The 26,001-nt window shown below is 63.3% G+C and overlaps 1 protein-coding gene across 4 annotated transcripts in view; it reads left to right on the top strand.

Annotated features, from left to right (window-relative positions):
• HIP1 (huntingtin interacting protein 1) overlaps window positions 1-26,001 on the top strand; it is a 51,654-nt gene that overhangs the window by 22,371 nt on the left and 3,282 nt on the right. For 3 of the 4 annotated variants that reach the window (XM_087751815.1, XM_087751814.1, XM_087751817.1), the window contains exons 2-28: window positions 9,533-9,596; window positions 10,245-10,387; window positions 10,865-10,921; window positions 11,412-11,492; window positions 13,703-13,779; window positions 14,062-14,123; window positions 15,301-15,441; window positions 15,973-16,030; window positions 19,391-19,466; window positions 19,849-19,980; window positions 20,585-20,682; window positions 20,886-20,958; window positions 21,362-21,545; window positions 21,641-21,729; window positions 21,820-21,936; window positions 22,027-22,128; window positions 22,923-23,117; window positions 23,269-23,416; window positions 23,571-23,657; window positions 23,777-23,884; window positions 24,093-24,229; window positions 24,336-24,446; window positions 24,560-24,618; window positions 24,752-24,845; window positions 25,226-25,326; window positions 25,433-25,538; window positions 25,780-25,903. In XM_087751815.1, the coding sequence (XP_087607941.1) occupies window positions 9,533-9,596; window positions 10,245-10,387; window positions 10,865-10,921; window positions 11,412-11,492; window positions 13,703-13,779; window positions 14,062-14,123; window positions 15,301-15,441; window positions 15,973-16,030; window positions 19,391-19,466; window positions 19,849-19,980; window positions 20,585-20,682; window positions 20,886-20,958; window positions 21,362-21,545; window positions 21,641-21,729; window positions 21,820-21,936; window positions 22,027-22,128; window positions 22,923-23,117; window positions 23,269-23,416; window positions 23,571-23,657; window positions 23,777-23,884; window positions 24,093-24,229; window positions 24,336-24,446; window positions 24,560-24,618; window positions 24,752-24,845; window positions 25,226-25,326; window positions 25,433-25,538; window positions 25,780-25,903 (2,824 nt within the window). Of the gene's footprint in view, window positions 1-951; window positions 1,080-9,532; window positions 9,597-10,244; window positions 10,388-10,864; window positions 10,922-11,411; window positions 11,493-13,702; window positions 13,780-14,061; window positions 14,124-15,300; window positions 15,442-15,972; window positions 16,031-19,390; window positions 19,467-19,848; window positions 19,981-20,584; window positions 20,683-20,885; window positions 20,959-21,361; window positions 21,546-21,640; window positions 21,730-21,819; window positions 21,937-22,026; window positions 22,129-22,922; window positions 23,118-23,268; window positions 23,417-23,570; window positions 23,658-23,776; window positions 23,885-24,092; window positions 24,230-24,335; window positions 24,447-24,559; window positions 24,619-24,751; window positions 24,846-25,225; window positions 25,327-25,432; window positions 25,539-25,779; window positions 25,904-26,001 lie in introns of those variants that run through there. The other variant, XM_087751816.1, reaches the window with a different exon arrangement.

The following is a 26,001-nucleotide window of genomic DNA, read 5'->3' as shown; positions in this document are numbered from 1 at the left end:
AGAACGACAGAAGAACTGTTTGGGGTTCTTTCGTGCCTCCTGTCGGAAGATGCTAAAGTGCTTCTTTGGAAAAAACCAAAATACTCCTGCCTGGGAGTTCTCCCGTTCCACGGCTGGCGGCAGTCCCTGCGCGGAGCACGGGCAAGGCGGGCGGGCGGCACGCTGCGCCTGCCCGAGGGTGGTGGACTGAGGCCGGGGGTCTCGTTTACCCCGCCAGCGTAATTGCTTTTTGTTGTTGGAACCGAGACTGCGAGAGCCGAGTGGGCTCCTGCGCAAGGGAAACCCTGCGCGGGTCAGCAGGCAGACCCACGGTGTAGCTTCCCCCCCAGGCAGAGAGATGGGGTGGGGGGCCTGGCAGCGGGGCAGGGGATGGGGCAGCAGGGCAGGAGATGGGGCAGGGGGTCAGGCAGCGGGGCAGGGGATGGGGCAGCAGGGCAGGGCATGGGACAGGGGGTCTGGCAGCAGAGCAGGGGGTCTGGCAGCGGGGCAGGGGGTCAGGTGGTGGGGCAGGAGATGGGGCCGGGGGTCTGGCAGCGGGGCAGGGGATGGTGCAGCAGGGCAGGAGATGGGGCCGGGGGTCTGGCAGCGGGGCAGGGGATGGTGCAGCAGGGCAGGAGATGGGGCCGGGGGTCTGGCAGCGGGGCAGGGGATGGTGCAGCAGGGCAGGAGATGGGGCCGGGGGTCTGGCAGCGGGGCAGGGGGTCAGGCCGGCCGCACCGGGGGGGGTGCAGAGCCCACCTCCCCCCGGGCATCCCCTCCGCCCCCCCGCTCCTCCGCCCCAAACCCACCCCGCGGGCGGGGCCGCTCCCGGGTGGGCGCCTCAGCGTGGGCGGTGCCCCCCCCCTTCTCATTCCGCCCGCGCTCCACGCCCCCCCCCCTCCGCGGGCTGTGCCGCCCCTCGCGGGAACGCGCTCTGCGCGGGAGCGCGCCTCCCCCCCCCCCCCCCGGCCCCGCTCGGTTCCGCCGCCGCCGCCGCCCGCAGAAGCTTCCAGCGCCGCCGCCCCGCGGGGCCGCCGCCATGGGCCCCGCCGCGCCGCGCTGAGCCCGCCCCGGCCCCCGCCATGGAGCTGGGCAAGGTGGTAAGTGGGGGGGGGGGGTATCCCTGGATGAGGGTTTGCTGCAGGGAAACTCTTTCCCGGGGAAGTTTCGGGGGGTTGGAAGCCCCCAGATGTCGGCGTCTCCTGGTGGAAAATGGGGAGGAACCGGGGGGGGGGGGGGGGGCAGCGGGAGCCGTGCGCCCCCTCCCGCCGTTACCGGGGGCCTCAGCCCCGCCGGCAGAGCTGATCGCCCCCCGGGGCTGCCGCAGCCTGGCCGGGGGCTGCTCCCAGCCGCCCGCCTCGGCTTGGGTTCCCCGCCGTCGCCTCGGCGGGGTTCAGGTGATGCCACCAGCGCCGCTGTCCCCACGCTGTCCCCACGCGCGCTGCTGCTGCCACAGCCGCTTCGGCCCGTGGGAGCAGCCCCTCCCCCGGGCATAAGGGACGGAAACAAGTTTGGGGTGAAAAGTGGGGTTTTAGGGTCCGTTCCGGCAGGGAGGCATGTTCATCCCCTGCGCCGCTCACCTGGGAAGAGGGATTTTGCTTTTCGCGGGGCTCCGGCAGAGCCGGGTTAGGGATGGGGAAGGGTCCCTGGGGTGCAGCGTGGAGCCCGGAGGGTCCTGGCTGCTCTCGGCTCCGTCGCAGGATCCGGACATCCCGGAGGGATCGCGGGCGAGGGACGCCCCGTCCTGCTGGCGGGAGCTGCTGCTCGGTGAGGAAGGATTTCCACCAAAGCTACCTTGGCATGGCCGGGCTCCGCATCCCCGGGGCATCCCGGCTCCGCAGAATTCGGGAGCATCCCACTAGGGCGATGCGTACCCGGCGTTGTTCCCGCCGGGATGAAACTTCCCAAGGAAGGTCGGTCCTGGGATGGCAGCTGATCACCGAAATGCGTGTCCGGAGATGAGCTCTTGGCGTCTGCTTCCCGCATCGTCCAGCCTCGCTCCTTTATTTCCTCCCATTCCAAAAAATGCCCAAATATTTGCATTTGCTGGGAAGAAGACGACTCCAGTCAGACCACTGGGAATGTTTCAGGAATATTTGAAGGTGGTGGAGGACCTTCCTGAACCACCGACCCTGGAAAACACAGCCATCCTCCCTCCCTGGATAGAAATCACCGCTGCTGGAAGAGATTATTTTCGCATGTAATCCCCACTTAAAATGAAAAGCCTGGCTAATGGGGCAGCTCGCGGGAAGGGCTCCGGCCGTGGCGGGAAGGCTCTGGCCGTGGCCGAGCCGGCTGGGCAACGCGGGGCACGAGCGATGGAGCGCCCATATCAATAATTAAGCGAGACGAATAAGGAGTGGTTTTTTGCGGAGAGCAGCCGCAGAGGGGTGCCGGGGTCCTGGGGAGCCTCCTGGTTTTCTGCCCCTCCTTGGATCCGGCCACTCGTGCTGGGGTCCGGTGCCGGGGTCTCCGGTTGTGGCGGGTCGGACGTGCCCGGCAGCGGGAGCCGGGGCCTGTGCTGGATATGACCAAAGCACACCCCAAGCTCTTCTGCAGCCTCGGCTGACTTCGCTTTTGACTGTTATTTCAGCTGGAGGCTTCAAAGGGATCCGAGTTTTCTGGCGTCAGCTCCCCCGATGGTCGTTGGTGAGGTTTGGCTTCTTCTGTAGCCTCACTTTTTTCCAGCTGTTCTCCCCAAAATCAGTTTTCTCGCTGGCCTTTTTTTTTCCCAAAGGTTTATCTGTGTATTGGAAAAGTCCATATTCCTTAAACTGGATTTAAAAAACACATGTGCAAGGAATTCATCTGCATTAATTGTTTATGGCGCTGGAGAAATCCAGTGGCCCAACTCTTTGGGTGCTGGTCCCCCAGTGGTGGGCAGTGATGTGTTCAACGTAGCAAGCTCTCGTTTCTGGCGTCGGTGGAACCAAACCCTTCCAGCTGCTGGTGACCAGCCCGGCTCCCCCCTCCTGGCATCAGAGTCTCACGCGAGTCCTTGGGACCCACCACAAGTCGGTTGGGTGGTTGTCTTCGTTCTTTCCTTGCCTCGAAGGTGGAGGAGCAGTCGGATCGCTCTGTCTCGTCCTGCCCCAGCTCTCATGATGGTGTTGAGCTCCTTATTTTCCCTGGACGCTCTGGGAGGGCCAGCAGGAGCGGTGGGTTCGGTCCTTGCACAGGCAGCTTATGGGCGCAACACCCTGCGGATCCCAGCCTCTGCGTTGATGCCACCTTGCTGCCCTTGGGAGGAGCTGGGAGCTAGTGGGGCGGTCTGGTCAGATACACTCCAAATGTGTATTCTTCAACTTATTTTCATTTTTCCACCATGATAACGGTACTATAGCTCACGAGGCAAAGGCCTTGGTGGCAGTCAGGTACCACCCGCTCATGTCTCCTTGTGGTGTGGAGACCTCTGAACACCACATCACCCTTCCCTGGCCTGGCCCAGGTGGTTTCCCCCCTGGAAGCACCGTGCATGCTGGAAGAGCTTCTCCATAACACTCACATCGGGCTTCACCATGAGCCAGAGAGCGCTGATGGTGGGTAGACCAAGTGTGACGTCGATCTGAAGTCATCATCTTCCCGGTCTTGGGAGAGCAGACCCGGAGGCGGCAATGCTGCAAGGTGTAGCAGCCAGGGCAGGTCTTTGCCAAGAAAAGCCTTGTGGTGATGCTATCAGCTTCCAGCGTGGCTCGCAGAGCCCATGGCCGTCTTCCTGGTGACTCCAGTTTGGGGTGTCCCGTGTGCCAGGGCAGGGTGTGGGGCAAGGTGTCCCCAGACACCCCCCGGAGGCCCCCGTGCTGGTGTTCCTTGGGATTCAGGGCTGTCTCTGGTACACCGTGGTCCTCCTGCTGGCATCTGAGCTGGTGGTGGCGGCATCTCCTCCTAGAGAGGTACATCTCGAGCCACCGCAGCTGAGAGCAAACCCTGGCAGATGCAGCGAGGTTTCTGGGTCTCTAATGCCAGAGGCCAGCATTGCTTTGGGGAAAATGCGCTTGTTTTTATGGCCCAAGCGAAGGGAAATCTCAGACTTGGGTCATTTGGGGGATGATTTCGCATCTGGTGGGAGCAGGAGGTGGGAAGAGCTGGCAGCACCTTCAGGGAGATGTTCACACAGCCCTGGTAAAGGTGCTTCATCCCTGGAGCAGCTCCGGCACATGGCCAGGCGGGAGAGGAGCGCTTTCTTTCTAAACTCATGGATCCAGCAGTGGATGCAGCCAAACAGCCCGCGTTAAATGATGGGAAGGTACGTTTTAATGTCTCCTCTCGCTCCCCGTTCAAAGGGAGCGTTTAGGACTGAGCAGGAAGACTACAAGTGACCCCATTTGTGCTGAGCATCCTCTTCTCCTATATGTAGAAATACGTCCGTGCGCGTACGAGGCCCGGCGCCTGGCCCCACGCGGCCGGCCAGCCCTGCCGGCGCTGCCTTTCTGCCTGCCTTTCCCTCCGGCTGCCGGCGGGCACAAAGCCAGGCTTGTTCCCTGCTCCTGCTGCTGCCGTCGAAGGCCACGGGCGCCCGGCAGCCCCGCAGAGGGGGGACCACGGCCACCCCGTCTCTCCCCAGGAGCTCTTGCCGGTCCCCAGCGGGGCATTAAGCACCCCCAGCGTTATCCAGCTGGCTTTGCTTTGGGATTGTGCTGGAGAAAAACCTTCCCTGAGCGCCGGCAAGGCTGTGATTTGCTTTTAGCTGCTGTTGGCGAGCGATGTTTAAAGAGAGATGTGTACCCTCCGAAAAGCTTGCCTGCACCCCCATGTCCTGCACACCTCCGGGGCCAGAGCGAAGCTTTGCTAGGCTGGGATTTGCACTTTAATTAAGCTCGTGGATTTTTTTTTTTTCCCAAGGCTTGTCGTAGTCAGGTCTCCCTCCGCGGTTGCTTTCCCCGGAGCCCCTGTGTCTGCAGGGCTTGGTTGTGAGCAGTTTTCCAGAGGTATGCTCCATCCCAGCTCTCCATTTATAGAAAGGAATTAAGGAGAAATGAGGGAGCATTACTAAGAGGATTTGCACTGCGACTTACTCAGTTTCTCCAAATAATTTGCAATAGCTCTGGATTCTTTAATCAACGCTTATTTCCTCTTGGAAATGAAAGGAGAAGCGGGAAGGTGCTGTGCAGCTCCTGAGCAGAGCTCAGCTCCGAACAGGAGATTTGCAATTCAGAGGAGGCTGAGAGTGTGATTTGGGGAGATCTGGAAGGGGGGTGAGGGTGTGCATATGTGCATGTGAAAGAGAGAAGTGTTTCTTGGTGCTCAGAAAGCCTCTGTCCCTCTGTCCTGGGTCCCTCTGTGCCGTTTTGAGCTCCTCTGTCCCTGTCTGGAGCCTGCAGTCGCATGCCTGGAGAGGTGTTATGGTTGATGTGAGCCAGGGTTGGGGGGGTCACCCCAATGTGGGGCTGTTGGTGGCTCCACTCTGGTGTGGCATCTTCTTGTCAGGGGTCGTGGGGGTCCTGGAGATGTGGTTCAGCTCACCCTGAGGGCTGGCAGTGCAGGTTGCCAGCGGGATTCCTACGGGATAGCGCTAAATTCCCCCTGGGCAGGGCTGTGGCAGTGTATCGAGCCAAGGAAAAAGACCTTGCGCGGGTTTCTGGGGACCCCCTGGGTGCTGCGGAGGGAGGAGAAGTGGCTCAGGGAGGTCCTGCTGCTCAGGGCAGAGATGTGGTTGCATCGTCCCTGGTCTGTATTACCTGATTCTACTCGTACCCTAATCGGCCTGAGCCTTTCCGTGCTCCTGACGGTGGCATTTCCTCGCCCCACTCAAAGGGTGCTTGAAATGCTACCGGTGCTTGCAGCATTACCGGTGTTTGCAGCAGCAACGGTGCTGCTCACCCAGCCTCGGCAGGGCACCCGTGGCCCAGCCCTGCCCCGGGTGTTCCTCCGCTGCGGTCTGCCCCACACCCGGGGGCAGAGGCCGGCGTGGCGGTGTCACCCCCTCGCAGCTCTCCTTCTGCGAACGGGGCCCCACCAGCCTCCCCTCTCGCTTCCCTCCCGGCCCCGCTGCCTCGGCGGCGTTGCACAAGAGGAAACAGCGGGGTTTCCTTTCCCGGCAGCGGGGAGGGGTGCGGGGCGGGAGGAAGGGCCCCGCTGCCCCTCGCAGGCTCCCTGCGCCTGCCATCGTCCCTGCCCTGCTCCAGCGCTGCGGGGGGCGGCAGCAGGAGAGGAGCCCTTTGGGCACCCGCGTGGGTACGGGGACCAGGGGCTGACATCCCTCCATCGGTGAGAAACCGGAGCTGGGCCAGCGGCGCTGCCGAGGCCGCGCTCGTGGCCTGGCAGGCGGGAAACAGCCCTTGTGGTGTCGAAGCTCGTAATGGTGCCAGACGGTGTTGGGAAGCAGCGCCTGTGGGTCGGGGTGAAAGACTCTCTCCGTGGCAAAGAGGTCTGAGCTTTCTTTCAAAGCAGCCCCAAATTTCCCTCCTTCTTAACCCAGTTTCACAGCCAAAGTTCGTAGACAGGAGCGTACACTGCTGTCGCCCTCCCCGACCCTGCTCGTCCCTTGGAGGTGACGCTTGTAGCCTCGGTCCCTCGCTGCTGCCCTGCGCTCCTCTGGTTTGCTTGCACGGGCACTGCCGGAGCCACTGGCCGGTGGTGCGGCGGTTTGGGCATCTCCCAAGTCCCAGCGCCTGCTCCCAGTGGCTCCCAGGATGGGATCCCTGCCCTGCCATCCCAGGGGATGCGGCGGCGGGGGGGATGCCTGCGGCATCCGCAAGGACAGAAATGTGGGATCTGCCTTTTCCTCGGAAAACCTTTCCACTGTCTGCACGGACCTCATGTGCGCTTCAAATGGAGCAGGGGGCTCGGGGATGGAGGATCTTGGAGGTCACCGCCCGGAGCCAGGGGCTGCCAGGCCCCTGTCACCTCCCCGCTGTGTCTCCCCACTCCGGAGGGTCACTGGGGGCCTCTTCGGTTGGAAAAACGTGTCCTTGCTTTACCAGGAAAAGCCGTCAGGAAAGAGCGGTTAAACTGGGAGCTCCGTTTCTAGCTTTCCCAGGGATGCGGCAGCCCCCAACACTGCTTCCCTCCGGAGACCATCCCTGTCCGGTCTTTCAAGGACAGCGGAGTGGACACGTGCTGCGGTGAAGCCGCCAGCTTCAGGAGAGCAATGTCCCCATCCTGCCTCCGGCTACGAGCTTCCACTCGCCAGCTCCGGCTTTGCAGTTCTTATTTGTGGTCCAGGACTCCCGTTTCAAGGTGGGACGTGTTTAAATGCTTATCCTGGTGCTCCTTACTGTGCCCATCGTGGCTGTCCTGCCTGCCTGTGCTGTCGTGGCTGCAGGCTGGGATTTTGGATGAGGACAAGCTGCACCTGGCGCCGGATCCATGGCATGTGTCACCGATGGCTGGTGGGACACGGGCATCACGCTCCAGGCTTCCGCCGCTGGCAGAGAGGCGCCTTCCTGAGGATTTCGTTGGGAATTTTTTAATGCTGAATTTTATTTTATGTTTTCATAAATGGCAAGGGGCTGCGGCCGCGGGGCCGGGCAGAGCTGCAGAAGTGGCTCCCACCCTTGGTCCTCCTGCGCTGGGAGCCTGCTCGCCTCCACCCAGCCCCTCGGGAAGGGACGCCCATCGGGGTCAGGTTTCTCCACCACCGGTGTTTCTTTCAGCTCTCCATAAAGCCGGGCTAAGACGCAGGTTCTGGTCCGTGTCCAGCCTGCTGCTGGACTGGGATGTTTGTGCCTTGCAGCTGGTGATCTGGGTCCCCTGCCACCCCAAAATGAGCCTCCTGCATCTTACTGATGATCTCCATGGTCACCAGTAAGCGGGGACCTGGTGGTGAGCGCAGTGAGCAGTTCGGCACGGCTGAAGACCCGCCGTGAGCCCCGGCAGAGCCAGCGCCGTAGGGATGGGGCTGCAAAGCCCACGGGGCTGCATGGACCGGCCCTGCCAAGAGCAGCCAGCGCAGCCAGAGCGAGCAGCTGCATCCCCGCAGCAGAACTGGTTTATACTGGGACATCAGGACCCAGACCTGGTGTTTCAGCTAAAGGGGTGCTCGGCCTTGGGATGGGGGTGCAGTTGGCAGCTGTGGGTGAGAGCAGAAGCTGTCTCAGCCCTTCAGCACCTTGTCCCCGCTCCAGCTGGTGGATGCTTTGGTGGCAGAGGGATGTTCTGGGGAGGTGGGTCAGGCTCGGCACTGGGGGCTTTGGGCCATGCCCAGCCGTATGTGGGGTGCCCGTGGCTGATGCTCATGGGCCCCCCAGCGCCGCTCAGCACAGAGTCGTTGGGGTCGGTTGTGATGGGGCCTCCTCGGAGAGGGTGAGCAAGCGGGGGTGCAAGGAGGATTGCAGTGAGGAAGGTGCTGGGATTAATCCCGCTGCTTTAATGGGTTTATATCAGTAATTAGCTACTTCTGGCAGTGCTGAGCCAGCTGGTTTCTTCCCTTGGCAGTGGGATCCTCACGGAGCAGGTGCCAGGCAAGCGCTCAGCAGCGACACGGGAGCCTGGGGAGAGGGCAGCTCCGTGCCGGCATCACCGCGCTCCCACGTAGGATCAGCCGCAGCGTCCCCCCGCTGCCAGCACAGCTCCCCGAGGGGCAGAAATGGGGTAGGGTTAAAAATCCTGCCCAGCAAACGCTTCCAGCGGCTGCTGCTGCTTCTCCAGAGGCTCAATGAAGCGCTGGCTCTGCCCAGGCTCCTCAGCGTGGGCTTCCCGAGGCCCCCGACATCTGCATTGCAAGTCTTGCCTTTCCTGGCAGAGAGCAGAAGGGCAGCTTGCGGGCAGGGTGGGCAGTGCTGGGGAGAGGCTGCCTGCCCCACGGGAGGCTTGTGCCGGCTCCCGGTGGGATCAGAGCAGCCGGGGAGCGCCGGGCGGTGGGGACTGTTTGTGCCATGGCCGAGATGCCGTGGATGCGCCTGTGGCCGAGTTGGGATGTGCCGGTCGGCAGTGGGGTGGGGAGGTGGCAGCAGGTGCCAGCCAGGGCAGCTGCCCGCGCTGTGGGCAGCAGATCCGTCTCCCATCCCTCTAATCCCGCAGCTGGGGCTGTGTCCGGCCGTGGAGCGGATGGGCTGTGGCAGAACACCAGCAACTGCAGAGCCGCCCTGCTTCGGTGCCAATTAAGCTGCGACCTGTCCTTTGCTGCCAGACAGCGCGGGCAGCCTGGGTCCTGCTCCGCTCTGCAGCATGCAGCAGTCTCGCTGTCCTGCTGCCAGATTCCCTGTGCCCCATGAAATGCCCTCCCTGCTCAGCACCCCCCGAAAGCAGAGCAGGAGCTGCCGGCTGCTGCCCATGATCCAAGGGCAGAGGAGGGATTTGCCTTCCCTCTGCCCGTCCCACCGCCCCGAGGGCAGGAGAGGGTCCTTTGTAGTCGCTGCTTTAATTGCGTCGTTATTATGCTGAGTAAATGAATCCTGGCAGCAGCTGAACCTGGCGGATGCCAACCACATCCCAGAAAGGCATCCGGCAACGGGCAGCATCCAGCTGGCACGAGCAGGGGCCGGGGACCTGGATGGGACCCAGCCACCGACAGGTGCCGGCAGAGCCGGGGGGTCTCAGCGGGTGATGGGTGACCAGGGGGGAGCCCGAGCCTTTCCCATCTCACCCCGCCTCCACCGCTTCTCTTTTGCAGACTGTCAGCATCAATAAGGCTATTAATGCGCAGGAAGTGGCTGTCAAGGAGAAACACGCCAGAAATATCCTTCCCAAAGTTGGCTGCGGGACAAGCAAGCGTGGGAGCGGGGCCGGGGCCGCCCGGAAAAGGGGCAGCAGCGAGGCAGCGCCTGGGGAGAGGTGCTGGTACAGCCGGGCCAGCGCCACAAGCCGGCTGCCGGGGTGCTGGGGGCAGCTGGATGGGACCCTGGGGGGCTCTCAATGACGGTTGGGGTTTTGCCGGCATGGCACGGGGTCCCTGCTGCTGCTGCAGCCTTTGCTTGTCGGTGGGTGCCCAGCCTTGTGCTCGCGGCACTGCCATCCCATGGGAGGGCGGGAGGGGCAGATGCCCGCAGCAGGTTGTCTACCCTGGGCCGAGGATGCTTAATCCCCGAAGGTGCTTGTCAGCATGCCGCCACTAAAACCAGATCCCCAGCATCCTGGCAGGGCAGCTGGGAAGGCTCGGCAGAGGCACAGGCCCAGCCCCAAGCATGCCACGGTACTCCCGGAGCGGTGGTGTGGGGCTGGAGGAGAGGGGACAGCATGTGCCATCCCCAAGGATGGCTTGGCAGCTTATCAGCTCCCTGCAGTGGCCTGGCTCCCCTCGGCTCTGCGGGTACCAGCCGGCTTCGGGGTGGCCGCCGTCCATCACCACCGAGGGAGAGAGGAGCGTTTCCTTGACGGGCCACCACCATGCATCCTGGGCACACACCACGAGAAGGGGGCACAGACCTTCTGGTCGGTGGTGAACCGGCTGCCGCTCTCAGGCAACGCCGTGCTCTGCTGGAAGTTCTGTCACGTCTTCCACAAACTCCTCCGGGATGGCCACTCGAACGTGAGTGCCGCGAGCTCGGCTCGGCAGCCGCCCCGGGGCCAAATCCTTTCTCCCTGGGGCCGAACGGGGCGGTGGGAGATGCTGGCGGGTTGGTGCCCTCCTGCGGTCAGTCCTGGGTGGGGACCCCTCCCCGCTCGCTTTGCCGGAGCCTTCCCGGCACTGCTCTGCCCACAGCCCCGCTGCGCTACAACCCCCGGTGCCGACTGCGGCGCCGGTGCCAGAGGAAACCGCTGGGCGCGGGGTGTCGGCGTTGGTGCAGGAGCCATCAGCAAGGATCTTCCTGCCCTGTGTGCAGCTGGGGAAACTGAGGCACCCTGGGGCTGGGGGTAATGAAACCGCTGGCAGGCTGCAGGGTCGGGAACACATCTGGACGTCCCATTCCTTACCCCGATTACCGGCTCCAAGTATGGCACACCTTGCCCCGGTGCTCTGCCTGCTGCCCACGCTGCCTGCTTATTATCATCATCATTCCTCCAGGTCCTGAAAGACTCCGTGAGATACAAGAATGAGCTGAGCGACATGAGCAGGATGTGGGTAAGCGGCCGACCCTGCCGGCCACTGCGGTGGGGACACCCCGGGGGTCCCTCAGCGGCACCCGGTGCCCCAGGCTGGGGAGTGGTGGTGGCTTGGACCCTGGACTCACCCAGGCTCCGAGGGCTGAGCAGATGCTCAGCCATGGCTGAGCCACGGTGGCCGTGACCTCCCCGGGCTGGGTTTGCCAGTCTCGTTCGGTATCCCCTTCCACCAAAATCAAATGCCTTTTTCCTATTTTATGGCAAAAAGCCCAGTAAAACTCAGCTCTGGCGGCCCAAAAGAGCACTGAAAACTGCAGAGAAGGTGACGAGAAGGTCCTGACCAAATTGCTTCGGCACGTTTGCTGCAAGCCAACCTGCAGCCGGGGTGTCGGCGAGGAGGGTTTTGGCTGTGTTTTTGGGGGAGATAAGGGAGGGGTTGCTCCTGCTGCGAGGGGAGAAGGCTTTTTCACAGCCTGCCCCAGGTCTCAACAGCTTTTTGGTGTCCCCAGGGCCACCTGAGCGAGGGCTATGGGCAGCTCTGCAGCATCTACCTCAAACTGCTGAGAACCAAGATGGAGTTTCACACCAAGGTGAGCATCGTCCCGTCCCCACAGCCGCAGTGAGGGGTGGGTGATGGGGCACTGGGCCAGAAGCGGTGGCAACGTTATGGGGCAGGACAGGGGCTGGCAGAGCCGTCCTGGTGCTGTCACCTCCGCGGGTTCTCTGCTCTGTCATGGCCGTCCTGCCGCCTCCGTGAAACGTGGCCCAGGTTGCCGGGGTCCATCGTTAGCCTGGGCCAAAAACTGCCTAAGGACCGGTGCCTCGGAGGTGGACGGTTTCGCGGTGGATCAGGGCTCCTTGGAGGCACCTGGGCTGGGCTGGAAGTTGTGGGGGCTACAAGAAGCAGTAGGAGACCCCCAAATTGGGGTGCGCATCCCCTCACAGGTATCTGAGATGGGCAGAGGTGGGAGAGGCCATGGGGTTCTGGAGTGGGGAGGGCTTGCGGGGGCCATGCTGTGCCATGCCGCGCCATGCCGTGCCGCACCATAGGAGCAGCTCCTGCCTATCCCCAGCGCTGCCCTGGCGAGATCGGCAAGGGCTAAAGCAAGCCCAGGCAGCAGGGACAGGCAGGAGGCAGCGCAGGCAGGGCAGGGGCCAGCACCGAGGTGTAAATCCCCTGGAAAACCCTGCGGCAGAGCCTGGCTTTTCTGCATCGCCGCGAATGCGGGGAGGGATGCCGGGGGTTTGGGCTGGAGGCTGTCCCTGTTGGTGTGTGGAGGAGGATGAGGCTGCTCCATCTGGCGTGCGAGCACGGAGGATTATCTGCGACGGTCAGCAAAGGAGAGATGAAATAGATGTGTCTAGAAACGTGCCTTTGATCGGGACTGAAGTTTGGATGTAAGATGCTGTAAGTGCTTTCTGAAATAAGGTTTTTATGTGGGCAGGAAAAGTGGAGTGGAAGCAACAAGTCAGCCTGGAAATTTCAGAATGATGGAGAAATAATGTTTAACTTAACCTAAGCGCTGCCAAGCGTGCCCAGCCTGAGTTCTCAGCACAACTTTCAACAGTCACAGATTTGCGGTTTCTTTATGAATACCTGGTTCATCACAGACCATAAATCTCACCTTAGATTTATCAGATCGGGACGAGGTAGCACACAAACCCTCGGCCCCCAGCTGCCTCGGTGCTCCCAGGGCTTCTGCCCTCCCTCGCCTGCCCTGCTTGATAAGCGTCGCTGCGCTCGGGGTGCTGCTGGTTCGGCCCCGCCGATGTCCGTCCCATCCTGTCCTACCCAGTGCTGTCCCCAGCTTGAAATAATCAGTGCCGGTCACCAAAATCCATTTTTTTTCTCTCTCCCCTTTGGGCTCTTGGGCCATGGGTGCTCCTGGGCATGGGAGCATCCCAGGGGACCATCCCAATTGGGTTTTTCCCCCATCGTCAGGAGCTTGTTTCCAGCCTCCAGGGCAGTGCTGCAGTGCAGGTCCCTTCTTTGGGCTGGCCTTTGGAGAGGATGCACTCAGAGTTGGCTGGCTCCGGGTCTGCTCCACGCCGTGCCGGCCGCCGGGGTGATGGGGAGCATGTTTATAGGAAGGGAAAAGTGCCCTGTCGCACCTTGGGAGGCTGTGCTTACGTTGATGGAGCTTATTATTTAGCCAGATACTTTCTTACAGAAATAGGAATGGAATGGAATAGAATAGAATATGCTTGTGGCAAAATAACAGCGTGCTGCCAAGAGGAGAACGGGAAGTCACGGGAGCCCTGCGTGGCTTTGAGCGCCCTCGTTCTTACAGTAACCAGCTGCGCAGGTTTGGTACCCGTGGTGTTTTCTTCCTTTCCAAGCTCTGCTGGAAAGAGGGGTTTTCTGAAGCCAGGCTGTACCCATCACCCCGATTTGGTTTGGAGACGTGATAGGACCTTCCCCGAAACTTCTGGGCAGCATGAAGAGGCTGATATCTGCCCCAAGCAGATATCAGCTCCTTCCCCTCCAGCTCTCGGTGATGCCACGCACGAGCTGGCAGCCCCATCTCCTCCCGGCTCAGCAGGTTTCTAAGCCCTGGGAGAACTGGCTTTTGTTGCTGGGGAGAATACAGGTGCCATGGACTGGGGATGCTGCGGTCTGCTCAGCAGACCTCGTGTGAGCCCCCTTTCCCCCTGCATCACTCCCTTGGTGCATCCGAAGAGCCGTCCCCATCCTTGCACTGAGGCCACCGGCCAGACTGGCAACACTGGTGCTCCCAGAGCTGTGGCCGGAGCAGGAGATCCTCCGAAACCCTTTCCTGACTCCTGTTTCCCCACGCAGAATCCCCGCTTCCCCGGCAATCTCCAGATGTCCGACCGGCAGCTTGACGAGGCGGGGGAGAACGACGTCAATAATTTGTGAGCGCGGGGCAGGGGCGGGAGGCGAGGGAGGAGGGCAGATGCACCAGGGTGGCACCGGCACTGCCCACCCTCCCCAGCAGCGAGACCGAGCTGGGGATGGGACCTTGCACCTTCCCCCCACCCCTGCCATGGGTGCTGGGAGCGGGCAGAGCCCCTGGGCAAGGCTGGCGCATCCACGCCGGAGCACCCGCTCATCCCTCTGGGCTGGCACCTGGCACAGGTTGAGGCCCATGGTGGCCGCAGGGATGCTCCCCAACCATCCTCATCCCTTTTTCCTAGTTTTCAGCTGACAGTGGAGATGTTTGACTACCTGGAGTGTGAGCTGAACCTCTTCCAGACGGGTAAGCCCTGGCGCTGCCCTGCCGGGGGTTGGGGTGGGGGGTCTATGGGGGCTGAGCTGCGTTGGGGGGAGGCTCCGGGAAGGATGCCGTCTGAGGGCGTCACAGCTCATCTCTTTTCTGGGCACTTCACCCAAATTATTATTAGCTGAAGTCCCTGCGTGCCGTGCTGGCTGGTGGCAGCCGTCTGGCAGTGCCGTGGGGCTGGCCGCATCCCCCCACCCTGCTCCCCGCCACCTGCAGCGCTTCCGCTGCCCAGACTTGGGCTCTCCCGCTCCGGCAGCCTCCCCAGGCTGAATTTCTTCTCGTCTTACTCATGGGCTTGCGACAGGTTTTGGTTTTTATTAGTGGCAAACGCAAGCTGCCGTGGGTGTTTGTGGCGGTGCTGGAGCTGGGGGAGGCATGGGGGCACCCTGCCTTCCTCCTGCCCTCCCACGCGAGCAAGCGGAGGGGTAAAAACAAGCCAGCCTCAACCCTCAGGGCTGTCACGTGCCTCTGCATGCTCGAGCAGGATCAGGTTTGGGGTAAATTGAAGCAATTCTGGGGCAAGGTTTTATTTACTGCATGCACCAGGTTGTGGGTGCTGGCGGGACAGGGCTGTGTTTCGACAGAACTGGAGCAGCACCCCGTCTCGTGGCCGCACGGCGGGACGGTGCCGGTGCCGGGGGGCTCATCCATGCGGTGCACCCCCGTCGCAGGAGCTCTCGCTGCTCTGCCTGTCGGAGGGGAGTCGCTGGATGGAGGGAGATGGAGTCCCAGGGTGGGGGGAGATGAAGCCGACATCTTGTGCAACCGCCCTGCTAGGCTGCCTGCTGCACCGGCCCGCTTCGAGGGCAGGCATCCCACGGCTCGTGGGACATCCACAAGGCTAGATCGTGAAGAGAGTCCCTGGACACGTCTCCGGCAGCCCGGTGTCCCATGCCTCAGGCTGGCCTGTCCCCACCGCAGCAGAAATACCTTCTGCAGCCAGGCTAAATTGTTCCCATGCCTGTGGGGGAGTCCCAGTCCCGAGTGGGAATTTCCCCTCCCGCTGAGCCAGCAAATGGCTGTGTGGCGGCAGGCTGGGTCCCCGAGGGCCACTGGGTCCCCAGGGGGCACTGGGTCTCTTGCTCCGGGTGACATTTGTGACATGGCACCCTGCGGTGCTGCCAGAGCCTGATCCCATGCTCTTTCCCTGCAGTGTTCAGCTCCCTGGACATGTCGCGCTCAGTGTCGGTGACGGCCGCGGGGCAGTGCCGCCTGGCCCCGCTCATCCAGGTGATCCTGGACTGCAGCCACCTCTACGACTACACTGTCAAGCTGCTCTTCAAGCTCCACTCCTGTGAGTGTCCCCAGCCCCACCACCTTGGGCAGAGGGGGCACGGAGGGGGATGCTGGGGGTCACCACTCTGCTCAGGCTGGGCCGTTCGCCCCCCATCTCCTTCCCAGCCTTTTTGGGGGAGTGGAGGGAGTCAGCAGGGCAAGGGACAAGGAGGTGCAAGCACTGGGGACCGAGCTGTCCCAGGAGCCTGCCCTGCCGAACACCCCTCGGCTGCGGGGATGGTGCCCACCGGGAGCCCCCCCAGCTTTGGACAGGCACCGGCTGCAAAACCCACATCCCCCAGGACCTCAAATTGTGGTGGCAGCTGCCTGAACGCCAGCCCGATGACTTCCCTGCCCTGGGGGTGTCTTGGGAAGGATGTGATCCCCTCCTGCCACGGGACGCTGAGCCCGGAGCATTCAGACAGCGGGAGGAGGGCGGCCATCTCTGGGAAAGACCCATCCCCACGTGGCTGTGCCGATGGGTTGTCCCCGATCCGTGCTCCTTCCCAGCGTGGAGACACCCGGTGATGTTTCTGCTTGCTTCTTCCAGGTCTGCCGGCGGACACGCTGCAGGGCCACCGGGATCGCTTCCTGGAGCAGTTCAGAAAGTAAGTGCCCAGAGCCAGGGCGCTGGCTTTCCGCGCTGCCGGCGATGCTCCGGGGGCGCTCCCAGGGCGCAGGGAGTGCAGGGGGATGCCGGAGCCCCTGTGCTGGGGCTCAGCAGCTGAGCGATGGGGATGGAGCAAGTGCAGGAGTCTGTCTTGCTTGGGCCTCTGAAATCCAGCCCGCTTCGACCTCTCAGCTTTCCCTGGAGCTTCCTCCAAGGCAGCCGCTCCGCTTGGCTAATCCACAGCTATTGAATTACCAGATAACAGCGTTATTAATTCTAACGAGGCATTCAGCCTGACGGCACATCCGACGATTTAAAATGCTCAGGCCCTTTAATTGCAGTTTTAAATGCAATTTGCAGTTGACGTGCTGAGATGAAAGTCTGGGCACGGGCTGAGAAGCCAAGTGTCGGGGGGGGGGGGGTTGCCAGTGGGGACACCCCAGAGATGCCCTGGGCTGGGTGTTGGCTGAGCAGGGTGCTCAGCACCCTTACCAGTCTTTTCTGCTTGCGATGGGTCCGTTGGGAGAGGGATGCAATGGGGTAGGAGAATGCAAGCGGCAGATGGAGGCGGTTGGAGATGCTGCTGCGGGAGGTGAGGGTCTGCACAAGCCCTGGGGGGACTCATGGTCATGGTGCTGGGGGTGCGGGACAGGGGAAAAGGATTTTTTTTCCCCCCCCAAGTTCTGTTGAATTTTAAAAAAAAATGCCCGTTGCACAAACCCGAGGGAGCTTGTTAAAAGGGCAGCCAGAGGATGAAACCTTTGGGTGTTGCAAAGCTGAGGAGGGGTCCGTGAAGGGCCTTGCAGAGAGCCTGGGTGCCAGGGGTGCTGCTGGGTGGTGCGGTGGAGCAGAGGTGGCTTTTGGGTGGGAAAAGCCATCCCTGTGGGGACACAGCTAGGAGAGGGTACAGCTCGTGGCACCTGTGTCTGTCCCAAATTAAGATATCAATAGAGAGAGATTAAAAGCAGCAGATAAAGGGTGGAGGAGGAGAGAGCCAGAACCAAGTCGTGGTCACCCAGTTACCGGAGACCTTGGGCATGAGGGTGGCTGGGATGCTGCTGGAGGACTGGCAGTGCCCAGGGGCTGAGGAGCGTCGTGGTGCTGGTTGATAAAAAGGGAGAGGGGAGGGAGGCAGCGGAGGGGCTGACCCGGCGCTCGGCACAGCAGGGAGACGGGGAGTGGGAGAGCGTCTGCATGAGAAAGACAGCGTGGGATGGGGTGGGTGCTGCTGCGTGCGGGAGGTGGGCGTTTGGTTCGTGAGAGGCTGTGAGCTGCTGCAGGGTGATGTGCAGTGGGAGTGAGCTTATTTATTTCCAAAAGTTCTGGGAAAAAATGGAACTACCTTGGGAAATGTGGATGACACCAGGCTGAGCGGTGCAGTGGGTACGCTGGAGGGAGGGAAGGGGTGGCACCCAGAGGGGCCTGGGCAGGCTGCAGGGGTGGGTGCATGAGAACCTCATGAAGTTCAACCAGGCCAAGTGCAAGGTCCTGCACCTGGGTCAGGGCAATCCCCAGGACCAGCACAGACTGGGGGATGGAGGGATGGATGGATGGATGGATGGATGGATGGAGAGCAGCCCTGTGGAGAAGGACTGGGGGACACTGGTGGGTGACAAATGGGACATCAGCCGGCAATGTGCGCTTGCAGCCCAGAAAGCCAAGCGTCTCCCGGGCTGCAGCAGCAGCAGCGTGGCCAGCAGCTCGAGGCAGGGGATGCTCCCCCGCTGCTCCGCTCTCCTGACACCCCCCTGCAGCACCGCCTCCAGCTCTGGGCTCCCCAGCACAACACAGACAGGCCCCTGCTACAGCGGCTCCAGAGGAGGCCACCAAAATGCTCCCAGGCCTGGGACACCTCTGCCGGGGAGAAAGGCTGAGAGCGTTGGGGCTGCGCAGCCGGGAGAAGAGACGGCTGCGGGGAGACCTCACTGCGGCCGCTCAGTGCTGAAACGGGGCTGAGAGGAGAGAGGGAGACTCTTGAGCAGGGCCTGCAGTGACAGGACACGGGGGCTGAGCGAGGCCGGGCTCAGGCTGGCCATAAGGAAGCAATGTTGGACCGGGAGGGCGGTGAGGCGCTGGCCCAGGTTGCCCAGAGAAGCTGTGGCTGCCCCATCCCTGCAAGTGTTCAAGGCCGGGCTGGACGGGGCTTTGAGCAACCTGATGGAGTGGGAGATGTCCCTGCCCGTGGCAGGGGGTTGGACTGGATCATCTTTGAAGGTCCCTTCCAACCCAACCCATTCTGTGAGTCCATGATCCGATGAGGTGTGAGGGCACGTCTCCCCTGGATTAGTAACTGCACAAAGAAGAGGAGACAAATGGTTGGGTTTTGTGCCAGCAAGTATCTCGAGGTGATCCCCAGTGACGGTGCTGGAACGGGTCCTCTTGCCGTATTTTAAGTAAGATTGAAAAAAAGCAAGCGGTGAAGTGCCATGGCCTCTGGTACGTGGTTATTTAGGGTAGTTGAAACGAAAACTGGCCACCAAGAGCAGGGGGAGGATGTCACGGTGCCGAGGGACAGCTCAATTCAAGGTCACAAACTGCAAACCAGTGCCCATGGGGAAAAACACCGGGCACGGACGTCAGCAGATAGCGGGGCTGTCCGTGGGCTCTGACCACCCCGGGCAGAGACCTCGGGGTGGGTATCAACAGCGCCGAGATACAGACTGGGATGCCGGCGTGGCCGGAATGGAGGGGAGCCACAAGTGGAGTGGCTGGACACTGCGGCTCCTCCCCAAAATTGGAAATCCTGAAGGGAACTACCCTGCTCCTGGGGGAGCTGCTCCTGCGGGGAGCTGAAGGTGATGGTGCAGATGTGGCCTCCAGGCAGGAAGCCCCCAACCCGCTGGTGGCCGGGGCTGTGGTGGGAGCAGTGGTGATGTTTCTCAGCTGTCCTTCAAGGTCTGGCATGGGAAGGACAGCACAGAGAGGTGGCTGGGCCTCGGTGCGGCCCCGTGCAGCCATTCTGCTGTGGTTCGTGGTTTCACAGACTCACAGAGTGGTTTGGGTTGGAAGGGCCCTTTGAAGATCACCTAGTCCAACCGCTCTGCCGTGGGCAGGGACATCTTCCACTAGAGCAGGGTGCTCAAGTTTCAGGTCCTTCTCTCTGCTCATCAGGTCCCGCGTTTATGGGAGGAAAGCCTTCCAGCAGTCAGTTTTTGCCGGAGGTGGGAGACAGGCAATGGGGTCTTCCCAGGACCCGCCGTGGGTTTGGTGGCAGCACACACCACCGTCCCCTCCGGCGCAGCGCGGTGGCCCGGTGACACCCTCCTGGAGCCAGGCGAGGGGTTGGAGCTCCCCACTTTTGGGGTGAGGTGTGTGGGTTGGGCAAGAGCCGTCCCTAACCGTTCCCTGCCCCTTGCAGGCTGAAGGACCTCTTCTACCGCTCCAGCAACCTGCAGTACTTCAAGCGGCTGATTCAGATCCCGCAGCTGCCGGAGGTGAGAGCCCGTGGTCCCCGGTCCCCACGCTCGCTGTCCCCATGGCCAGGAGCAGCAATGGGACCAGTGGCACTGGGACAGTGCCCAAAAAGGGTCACCTGCCACCTTGCCTGGCTTCCCGGGGCTGGTGGCAATGTGGAGCTCAAGACTCATCCTTGCATCCCTCCCTGTGTGGGATCCTGCGGGATGGAGCTGCCCCTCCGGCCAGGGGCTGGGATCCATCCCCGTGGGTCCTGGCTCCATCCCTACGGGTCCTGGCTCCATTCCCACAAGTCTGGGCACAGCCAGCTCAGCACCAGGGCAGGATTTCAACCAACCGTGCCCAAAGCCCTGTGGCAGTGCCGGTCCTCCCCCACCCAGCCACGCTCCCCTCCCTCCCCAGAACCCTCCCAATTTCCTGCGCGCCTCGGCGCTGTCGGAGCACATCAGCCCCGTGGTGGTCATCCCCGCCGAGGCATCCTCACCCGACAGCGAGCCCATCACAGACCTGGTGGAGATGGACACGGCCTCGCAGGTAAGCTGCCGTGGCACTGCCCGTGCCTCTCGGCACGAGACCAGGGTTATTTCTCCAAAACCATGCCGTGGTGGGTGCTGAGACAGCGGGGATGGCCTCAGGTGCTGGGGAGCATCACTGCAGGGGGCCGCATGGGTGCTGGGTGTCGCATGTGGGTGCTGCTAGGTCTGAGTCAGGCTGAATTCATCTCGCAGTGCTTCTCTTAGTGGTTTGGCGCCCTCCAGTGATGGCTGGCTGGAGATGTTTGGCTTCCCAGCGTCGCCCCTCAGCTCTGCGTGCTTGCGTTAGGTCTTCACGCCCCTCTCCACCAAGGGTTGTCCCCGGGCGCTGAGCGTTTCGGGAGGAGAAGGGGCGTGCAGTGACATGGCTTTGGGGATCTTCCCCTGCTGGGAGTTAGGTGGGGATGGACCAGAGATGCTCCACGTTCAACACATTCAACATGTTCGATGCCCTGGGAGCAGCGGGGCAGATCCAGGCAGCACGAGCAGGCAGCAGCTCTGCTGGCATGTGGGCTGGCTCGGCGGTGCCACCAGGGACATGGAGGGGACGAGGGCTCCCAGGAGGTGGGTGGGTTCACTCCAGGTCCGTGCTGCTGTCCCCGCAGAGCCTGTTTGACAATAAGTTTGATGACATCTTCGGCAGCTCTTTCAGCAGTGACCCCTTCAACTTCAACAGCCAGAATGGGATGAACAAGGATGACAAGTGAGCAGTCCCAGTGATGCCACGGAGGTGGCCGGGATCAGACCGGGAGCTTCCTCCCCGGCACAGCACTACAGCCACCTGCCAGGCTGCTGCAGCACAGCAGCCGCGGTGGCCCAGGGGACGCCTCCGCTCCCAGGATGCGTCCCCACGGCACCGGCACGGCTGGTGGCACTGAGGATGTACCTGGTGTCTCTCCTTCCCAGGGACCGGTTAATCGAGCAGCTCTATGGGGAGATCGCAGCCCTGAAGGAGGAGCTGGAGAACTTCAAGGCCGAGGTGGGTGATCACCATCCAGTGGTGTCACGCAGCGAGCACCCGTGTGGCAGTCCCATGATGAGACCTGGCGGCTCACGCTGGGAACAGGGCTGGCAGGGTGGTGGCTGTGTCCCTGGGTGGGCAAGGCGGTGACCCTGTCAGTCTGTCCTGCCCTGTCCCCGATGGCTTCTGCATCCCTGGCGCAGCCATCCCTGCCCATACGGGGGGTCTCCAGGTGTGCTGGGGTGGGGGCTGCATCCCGGCCGGGGGGGCCAGGCTCACCCCCACTGCCCAGCGTCCTCACTGCTTCACCTTGCTGCGTGATGCTACCCACGGGGCGGCCACTGGACGGTACCGGCGGGCATCAAACGGTGCCGGCAGCCACTGAACGGCACCGGGAGCTGCCCGCCTGCCGTCCCTGCAGAGCGCGCGAGGCGCGGTGCAGCTGCGCGGTCGCGCCAGCGAGCTGGAGGCCGAGCTGGCCGAGCAGCGGCACCTGAAGCAGCAGGCGCAGGACGAGAGCGAGTTCCTGCGGGCAGAGCTGGAGGAGCTGAAGAAGCAGCGGGAGGACACGGAGAAGGCGCAGAGGAGCCTGACGGAGATTGAAAGTGAGCGGGCCGAGCCAGCTCTCGGCTTGGGGAGGGGGTGAGCCCCAGGGTGGGGGTCCTGGGTGCTCATCTCGGTGTCCCTGCGTGCATGGCAGGGCGGGCGCAGGCCAACGAGCAGCGCTACAGCAAGCTGAAGGAGAAGTACAGCGAGCTGGTGCAGAACCACGCCGACTTGCTGCGGAAGGTGGGCTCCCCAAAACCCCCCTGGCATCCCCTTTCCCAGCCATGCTCCCCGACACCGGGGTTCGCTGAGCTCCCTCTCTGCTGTTGCCAGAATGCGGAGGTGACCAAGCAGGTGACGGCAGCCAGGCAGGCCCAGGGGGACGTGGAGCGGGAGAAGAAGGAGCTGGAGGACTCCTTCCAGCGGGTGAGCGAGCAGGCTCAGAGGAAGGTGAGTAGGGACACGGGGGGACGTGCCACGGATGAGCAGGGGGTTCCCCCATGGGGCACCGGTGCCGGCAACCTCTCTTCTTGCCGGCAGTCTCAGGAGCAGGCAGAGGTGCTGGACACGCTAAAGCGGGAGCTGGCAGCCAGCAGGCAGGAGCTGCAGGTCCTCCAGGGCACCCTGGAGTCCAGCACGCAGGTGAGAGCCCATGGGTGGCCCCCGCCAACCCCACCACCGCCCCGGGATGGGCAGCCCAGGCGAAGGGGAGGTCTGCCCGCTGTCGTGGTGCTTGGGCGAGGCGTTACCAATCCAGGAGGTGTTACCCGCCATTGGCCTAATAACCAACTCCCTGTCTCCTTCCTCCCCACATCTAGATGGGTGTGATGATCATACCGGGGGGGTTAACGCTCCTGGGTGCAAGAGCAGGGTCAGGTAGGGCGGCTCTGCCTGCTGTAAAACCCAGGCAGGGAGCGTGCCATCACATCGCAAGGCTTTGCATGGGCTTGCTGCCATGCCAGAGGGTATTTCATGCCTGTGAAGCTGTGGAGGACAGCAGGGGTTTCCAGGCTCATTGTAGAAGGCAGAAGCTGGCAGAACAATGGAGCTGCCCGACCCCGGGGTGGGCAGACGCGCTGCAGCAGGATGGGGATGGGGCAGAGCTGGCTCCGGGGCCGGTAGCCCCTGCTCCTCCATCAGGATGCTGACAGTCATAACAGAAGTGAATTTTCAATGATAAAAGCGAAAGGCCTCCCCCAGGAGCCTCGGCTGGCCTCAGGCAAGGCCATCAGTGCTGCAAGGGTGCTGCCAGGCACCGGGTGCTGCCAGGCACCAGGTGATGCAGGGCTGCAACCTGCAGGGGCTGCGACCTGCACAGTCTGCGATGCACCGAGCAGAGACAGTCGGGGTGGCCTGAACCTGGCCCATGAACAAGTCCCCAAACTGGAGGGTTCACCCTCAAGCACAGCCCTGACCGCTGTTTTGCGCTCACCCAGGCGGGAGCGGAGCAGAGCACCCGGATCGCCAGCCTGGAGCAGGAGAGGGACAGCCTGAGCCGGGCAGCAGAGCAGCACGGAGAGGAGATGGCCGCCCTGCGGGCTGAGCTGCAGCAGCTGCAGGACACGCTCAGCCGCGAGCAGGAGAGCAGCAAGATGGAGCTGGAGACGTTGCAGACCCAGCTGAGGGACAAGGTACCCCGGGGGCACCACTGGCACGGGGCATCTCGGCATTGCCCTCCCTGCCGCGCTGTGGGGATTCGGCAGCGCTGGAGGCAGCGGTGGGGCGCGGGGGTGATGCGCAGCCGGCGCGGCGGGCGCCCTGACACCCGCGCTGGTTCGGCAGGAGAGCGGGGAGCAGGCGCTGCAGCAGCGCCTGGCCGAGGAGCAGTTTGCCCTGCTGCAGGGCACTGCGCGGGAGGCGGAGCGGATGGTGCAGGATGCCCTCGGTCGCCTGGAGGATCCCGCTCACATCGGCTGCACCGGCTCGGCAGGCGAGTTCCCTAGTGCTCACCAAACCTGGCGTTATCCCAACCCACCACCGCGCAAAGTCCCCCTCCCTGCTGTCCTCTGTGCCAGTGGCGGAGAGCAGCCGTGCCGCAGACAGGGATGCCCCGCGTTTGAGTCCTGCCTGCTGTCTGCCCGCAGATTGCCTCCTGTCCAGGACGCTGGCAGCCTCCGAGTGCGTGGAGCGGCTGCGGGACGCGCACAGCAAATACCTTTCCAATCGCGCAGGTGAGAGCCGGCAGCCCTGGGCAGGGGCTGGGCTGGGGGAACGGGGCAGCTCCGGCTCTCGTGGGCTGGGTGGGCAGCGCCCGCCGGGGCTGAGGCGTGTGCCCGCTCTCCCGCCGCAGCCGTTGGCTCCCTTCTGCCCTGCCTGGCCCTCTTCGCCCACCTGGTCAGCGACACCCTCCTGCAGGGCAGCGCTACCTCCCACGTGGCCCCCATGGAGCCAGCTGACCGTGAGTGCTGCCCAACGGGGCGGGCAGGGGCTGGGGCAGGCAGGGGAACGGGTGGGCAGGACGCTGGGGCAAGTAGGATGCTGAAGTGGGCAGGGTTCAGGGGCCAGGGTGGGCAGGGGTGAGCACGGGCAGGATGCTGGGGCAGGCAGGGGCCGGGTGCCTCTGTCCCCACGTGCAGCACCCGCAGCCTCTTGTGCTGCCCACGCAGGTCTGCTGGAGATGTGCAAGCAGTGCGGCAGCGAGGCCGTGAGCTACCTCAGCGCCCTGCAAGACCCGGGGACGGTGGAAGGAGCTGACTGCAGCCTGGTGACAACCTGCCTGGGCCGGATCAGTGCCATCGGGGAGGTGGGTGCCCCAGGAAGGCTGGTGGGACGAGGTCAGGCCGTGGTGGGCGCCACTGGAGGGGCTGTGCCACCCCTGGGTGGTCCCTTTCATCCCATCCCCTCCCCAGGAGCTGCGGCCCAGAGGGCTGGACGTCAAGCAGGAGGAGCTGGGTGACCTGGTGGACAAGGAGATGGCGGCAACGGCAGCAGCCATCGAAACGGCGTCCACCCGCATTGAGGTGAGGGTCACTGCATGCCGCGAGGCACCCATGGGCGCCGCGCCTGCCGGGACCACCGGCACAAGGCCAGGATGGTGCGCGGGGCTCAGCGCGGCCTCTCTCCCCTCTACCAGGAGATGCTGAGCAAGGCACGGGCTGGTGACACTGGGGTCAAACTGGAAGTGAACGAGAGGTGAGCGGCGGCCGGGGTGCTGGAGAGAGATGGGCAGGCAGGATGGGGCCCAGTGCCACAGGCAGAGCGGCTGCCCCACGGCTCTGCGGTCTCTCTGCCCCACAAGTGGGGCTCAGTGGGGTTTGTCTCGCAGGATCCTGGGCTCCTGCACGGGCCTCATGCAGGCCATCCACATCCTGGTCCTGGCCTCCAAGGACCTCCAGAGAGAGATCGTGGAGAGCGGACGGGTGAGCTGGGGGCAGGGGTGCAGGCAGGGGTGCAGGCAGGGCACAGGGCAGCAAGTGCTTGGCCAGTGGGGGGTCAGCATGCGCTTGCTGGGGACATGTTGCTCCGAGCCTTGGCCCGTTGGGGCATCAACACTGGCTGCCTGGCGCTCCTGCCCCAGCCCTGGGCTCTCACCCTGGCCGTGGTCCCCAGGCTGTCACGGAGATCCCTGATCTCCCTTCCCACGCAGGGGACCCGGTGACCTCCCGGGCTCAGTGTCTCCCCAGCTCCCACACACATCCGAAATGAAACCCTGATTTACTCCCTTCCCCCGAGAGCAGGGGTTTGGGGGCCCTGCCACCCCCCTGTCCCCAACGCATGACCGTGCCTTTCCCGACGGCAGGGCGCAGCGTCCCCCAAGGAGTTTTACGCCAAGAATTCCCGCTGGACCGAGGGTCTTATCTCCGCCTCCAAAGCCGTGGGCTGGGGTGCCACCGTCATGGTGTAAGTGCCACCGGAGCAGGGAGAGGATGGCAGGGTCCTGCTGTCCCCACAGGGAGGGGATGGGGGTGGCGGGAGGCTGCTCCAGCCCCTCTCTGCCCTCCCGCAGCGACGCTGCCGACCTGGTGGTGCAAGGCAAGGGGACGTTCGAGGAGCTAATGGTCTGTTCCCGGGAGATCGCGGCCAGCACCGCTCAGCTGGTGGCAGCCTCCAAGGTAGGAGCCCGGTGCCCCGGGATGCTCCCGCACCGCTGCCCGCATCGCCCGGCAGCTCCCCCTGCCGCTGCCTGCGCTGGGCTCTGGGAGATGCCCATCCTCGAGCAGGCAGCAGTGAGGCTGCTCCCCTGGCCGTGGCTTGGGGTGACCCTGGGGCACTGCGTGGTCACCCAAAACCTTGGGGCTGGTCTCCTGCTCCCCCGGCGGGGCGTAAGCAGGCCCCTCGTTGCTGCCCCGGCAGGTGAAGGCAGACAAAGACAGCGCCAACCTTTGCAAGCTCCAACAAGCCTCCCGGGGTGTCAACCAGGCCACAGCCGGCGTGGTGGCCTCCACCAAGGCCGGGAAGTCGCAGGTGGAGGAGAAAGGTAATTGTGGGGCTGCAGGAGCATAAACCTGCCCCGAAACCTCTGCTTTTCGCGCTCGCCATCTTCAGTTGGCCGTGCCCCGGTGGTCTCTGCCTGCG

This window comes from Nipponia nippon, unplaced genomic scaffold, assembly GCF_047370975.1.
Source record: "Nipponia nippon isolate SJK-2023a ecotype South Korea unplaced genomic scaffold, ASM4737097v1 scaffold_15, whole genome shotgun sequence".
Lineage (NCBI taxonomy): Eukaryota > Metazoa > Chordata > Aves > Pelecaniformes > Threskiornithidae > Nipponia > Nipponia nippon.
Note: the sequence above shows the minus strand (reverse complement) of the source record. Positions and strands in the feature narration are given on the sequence as shown.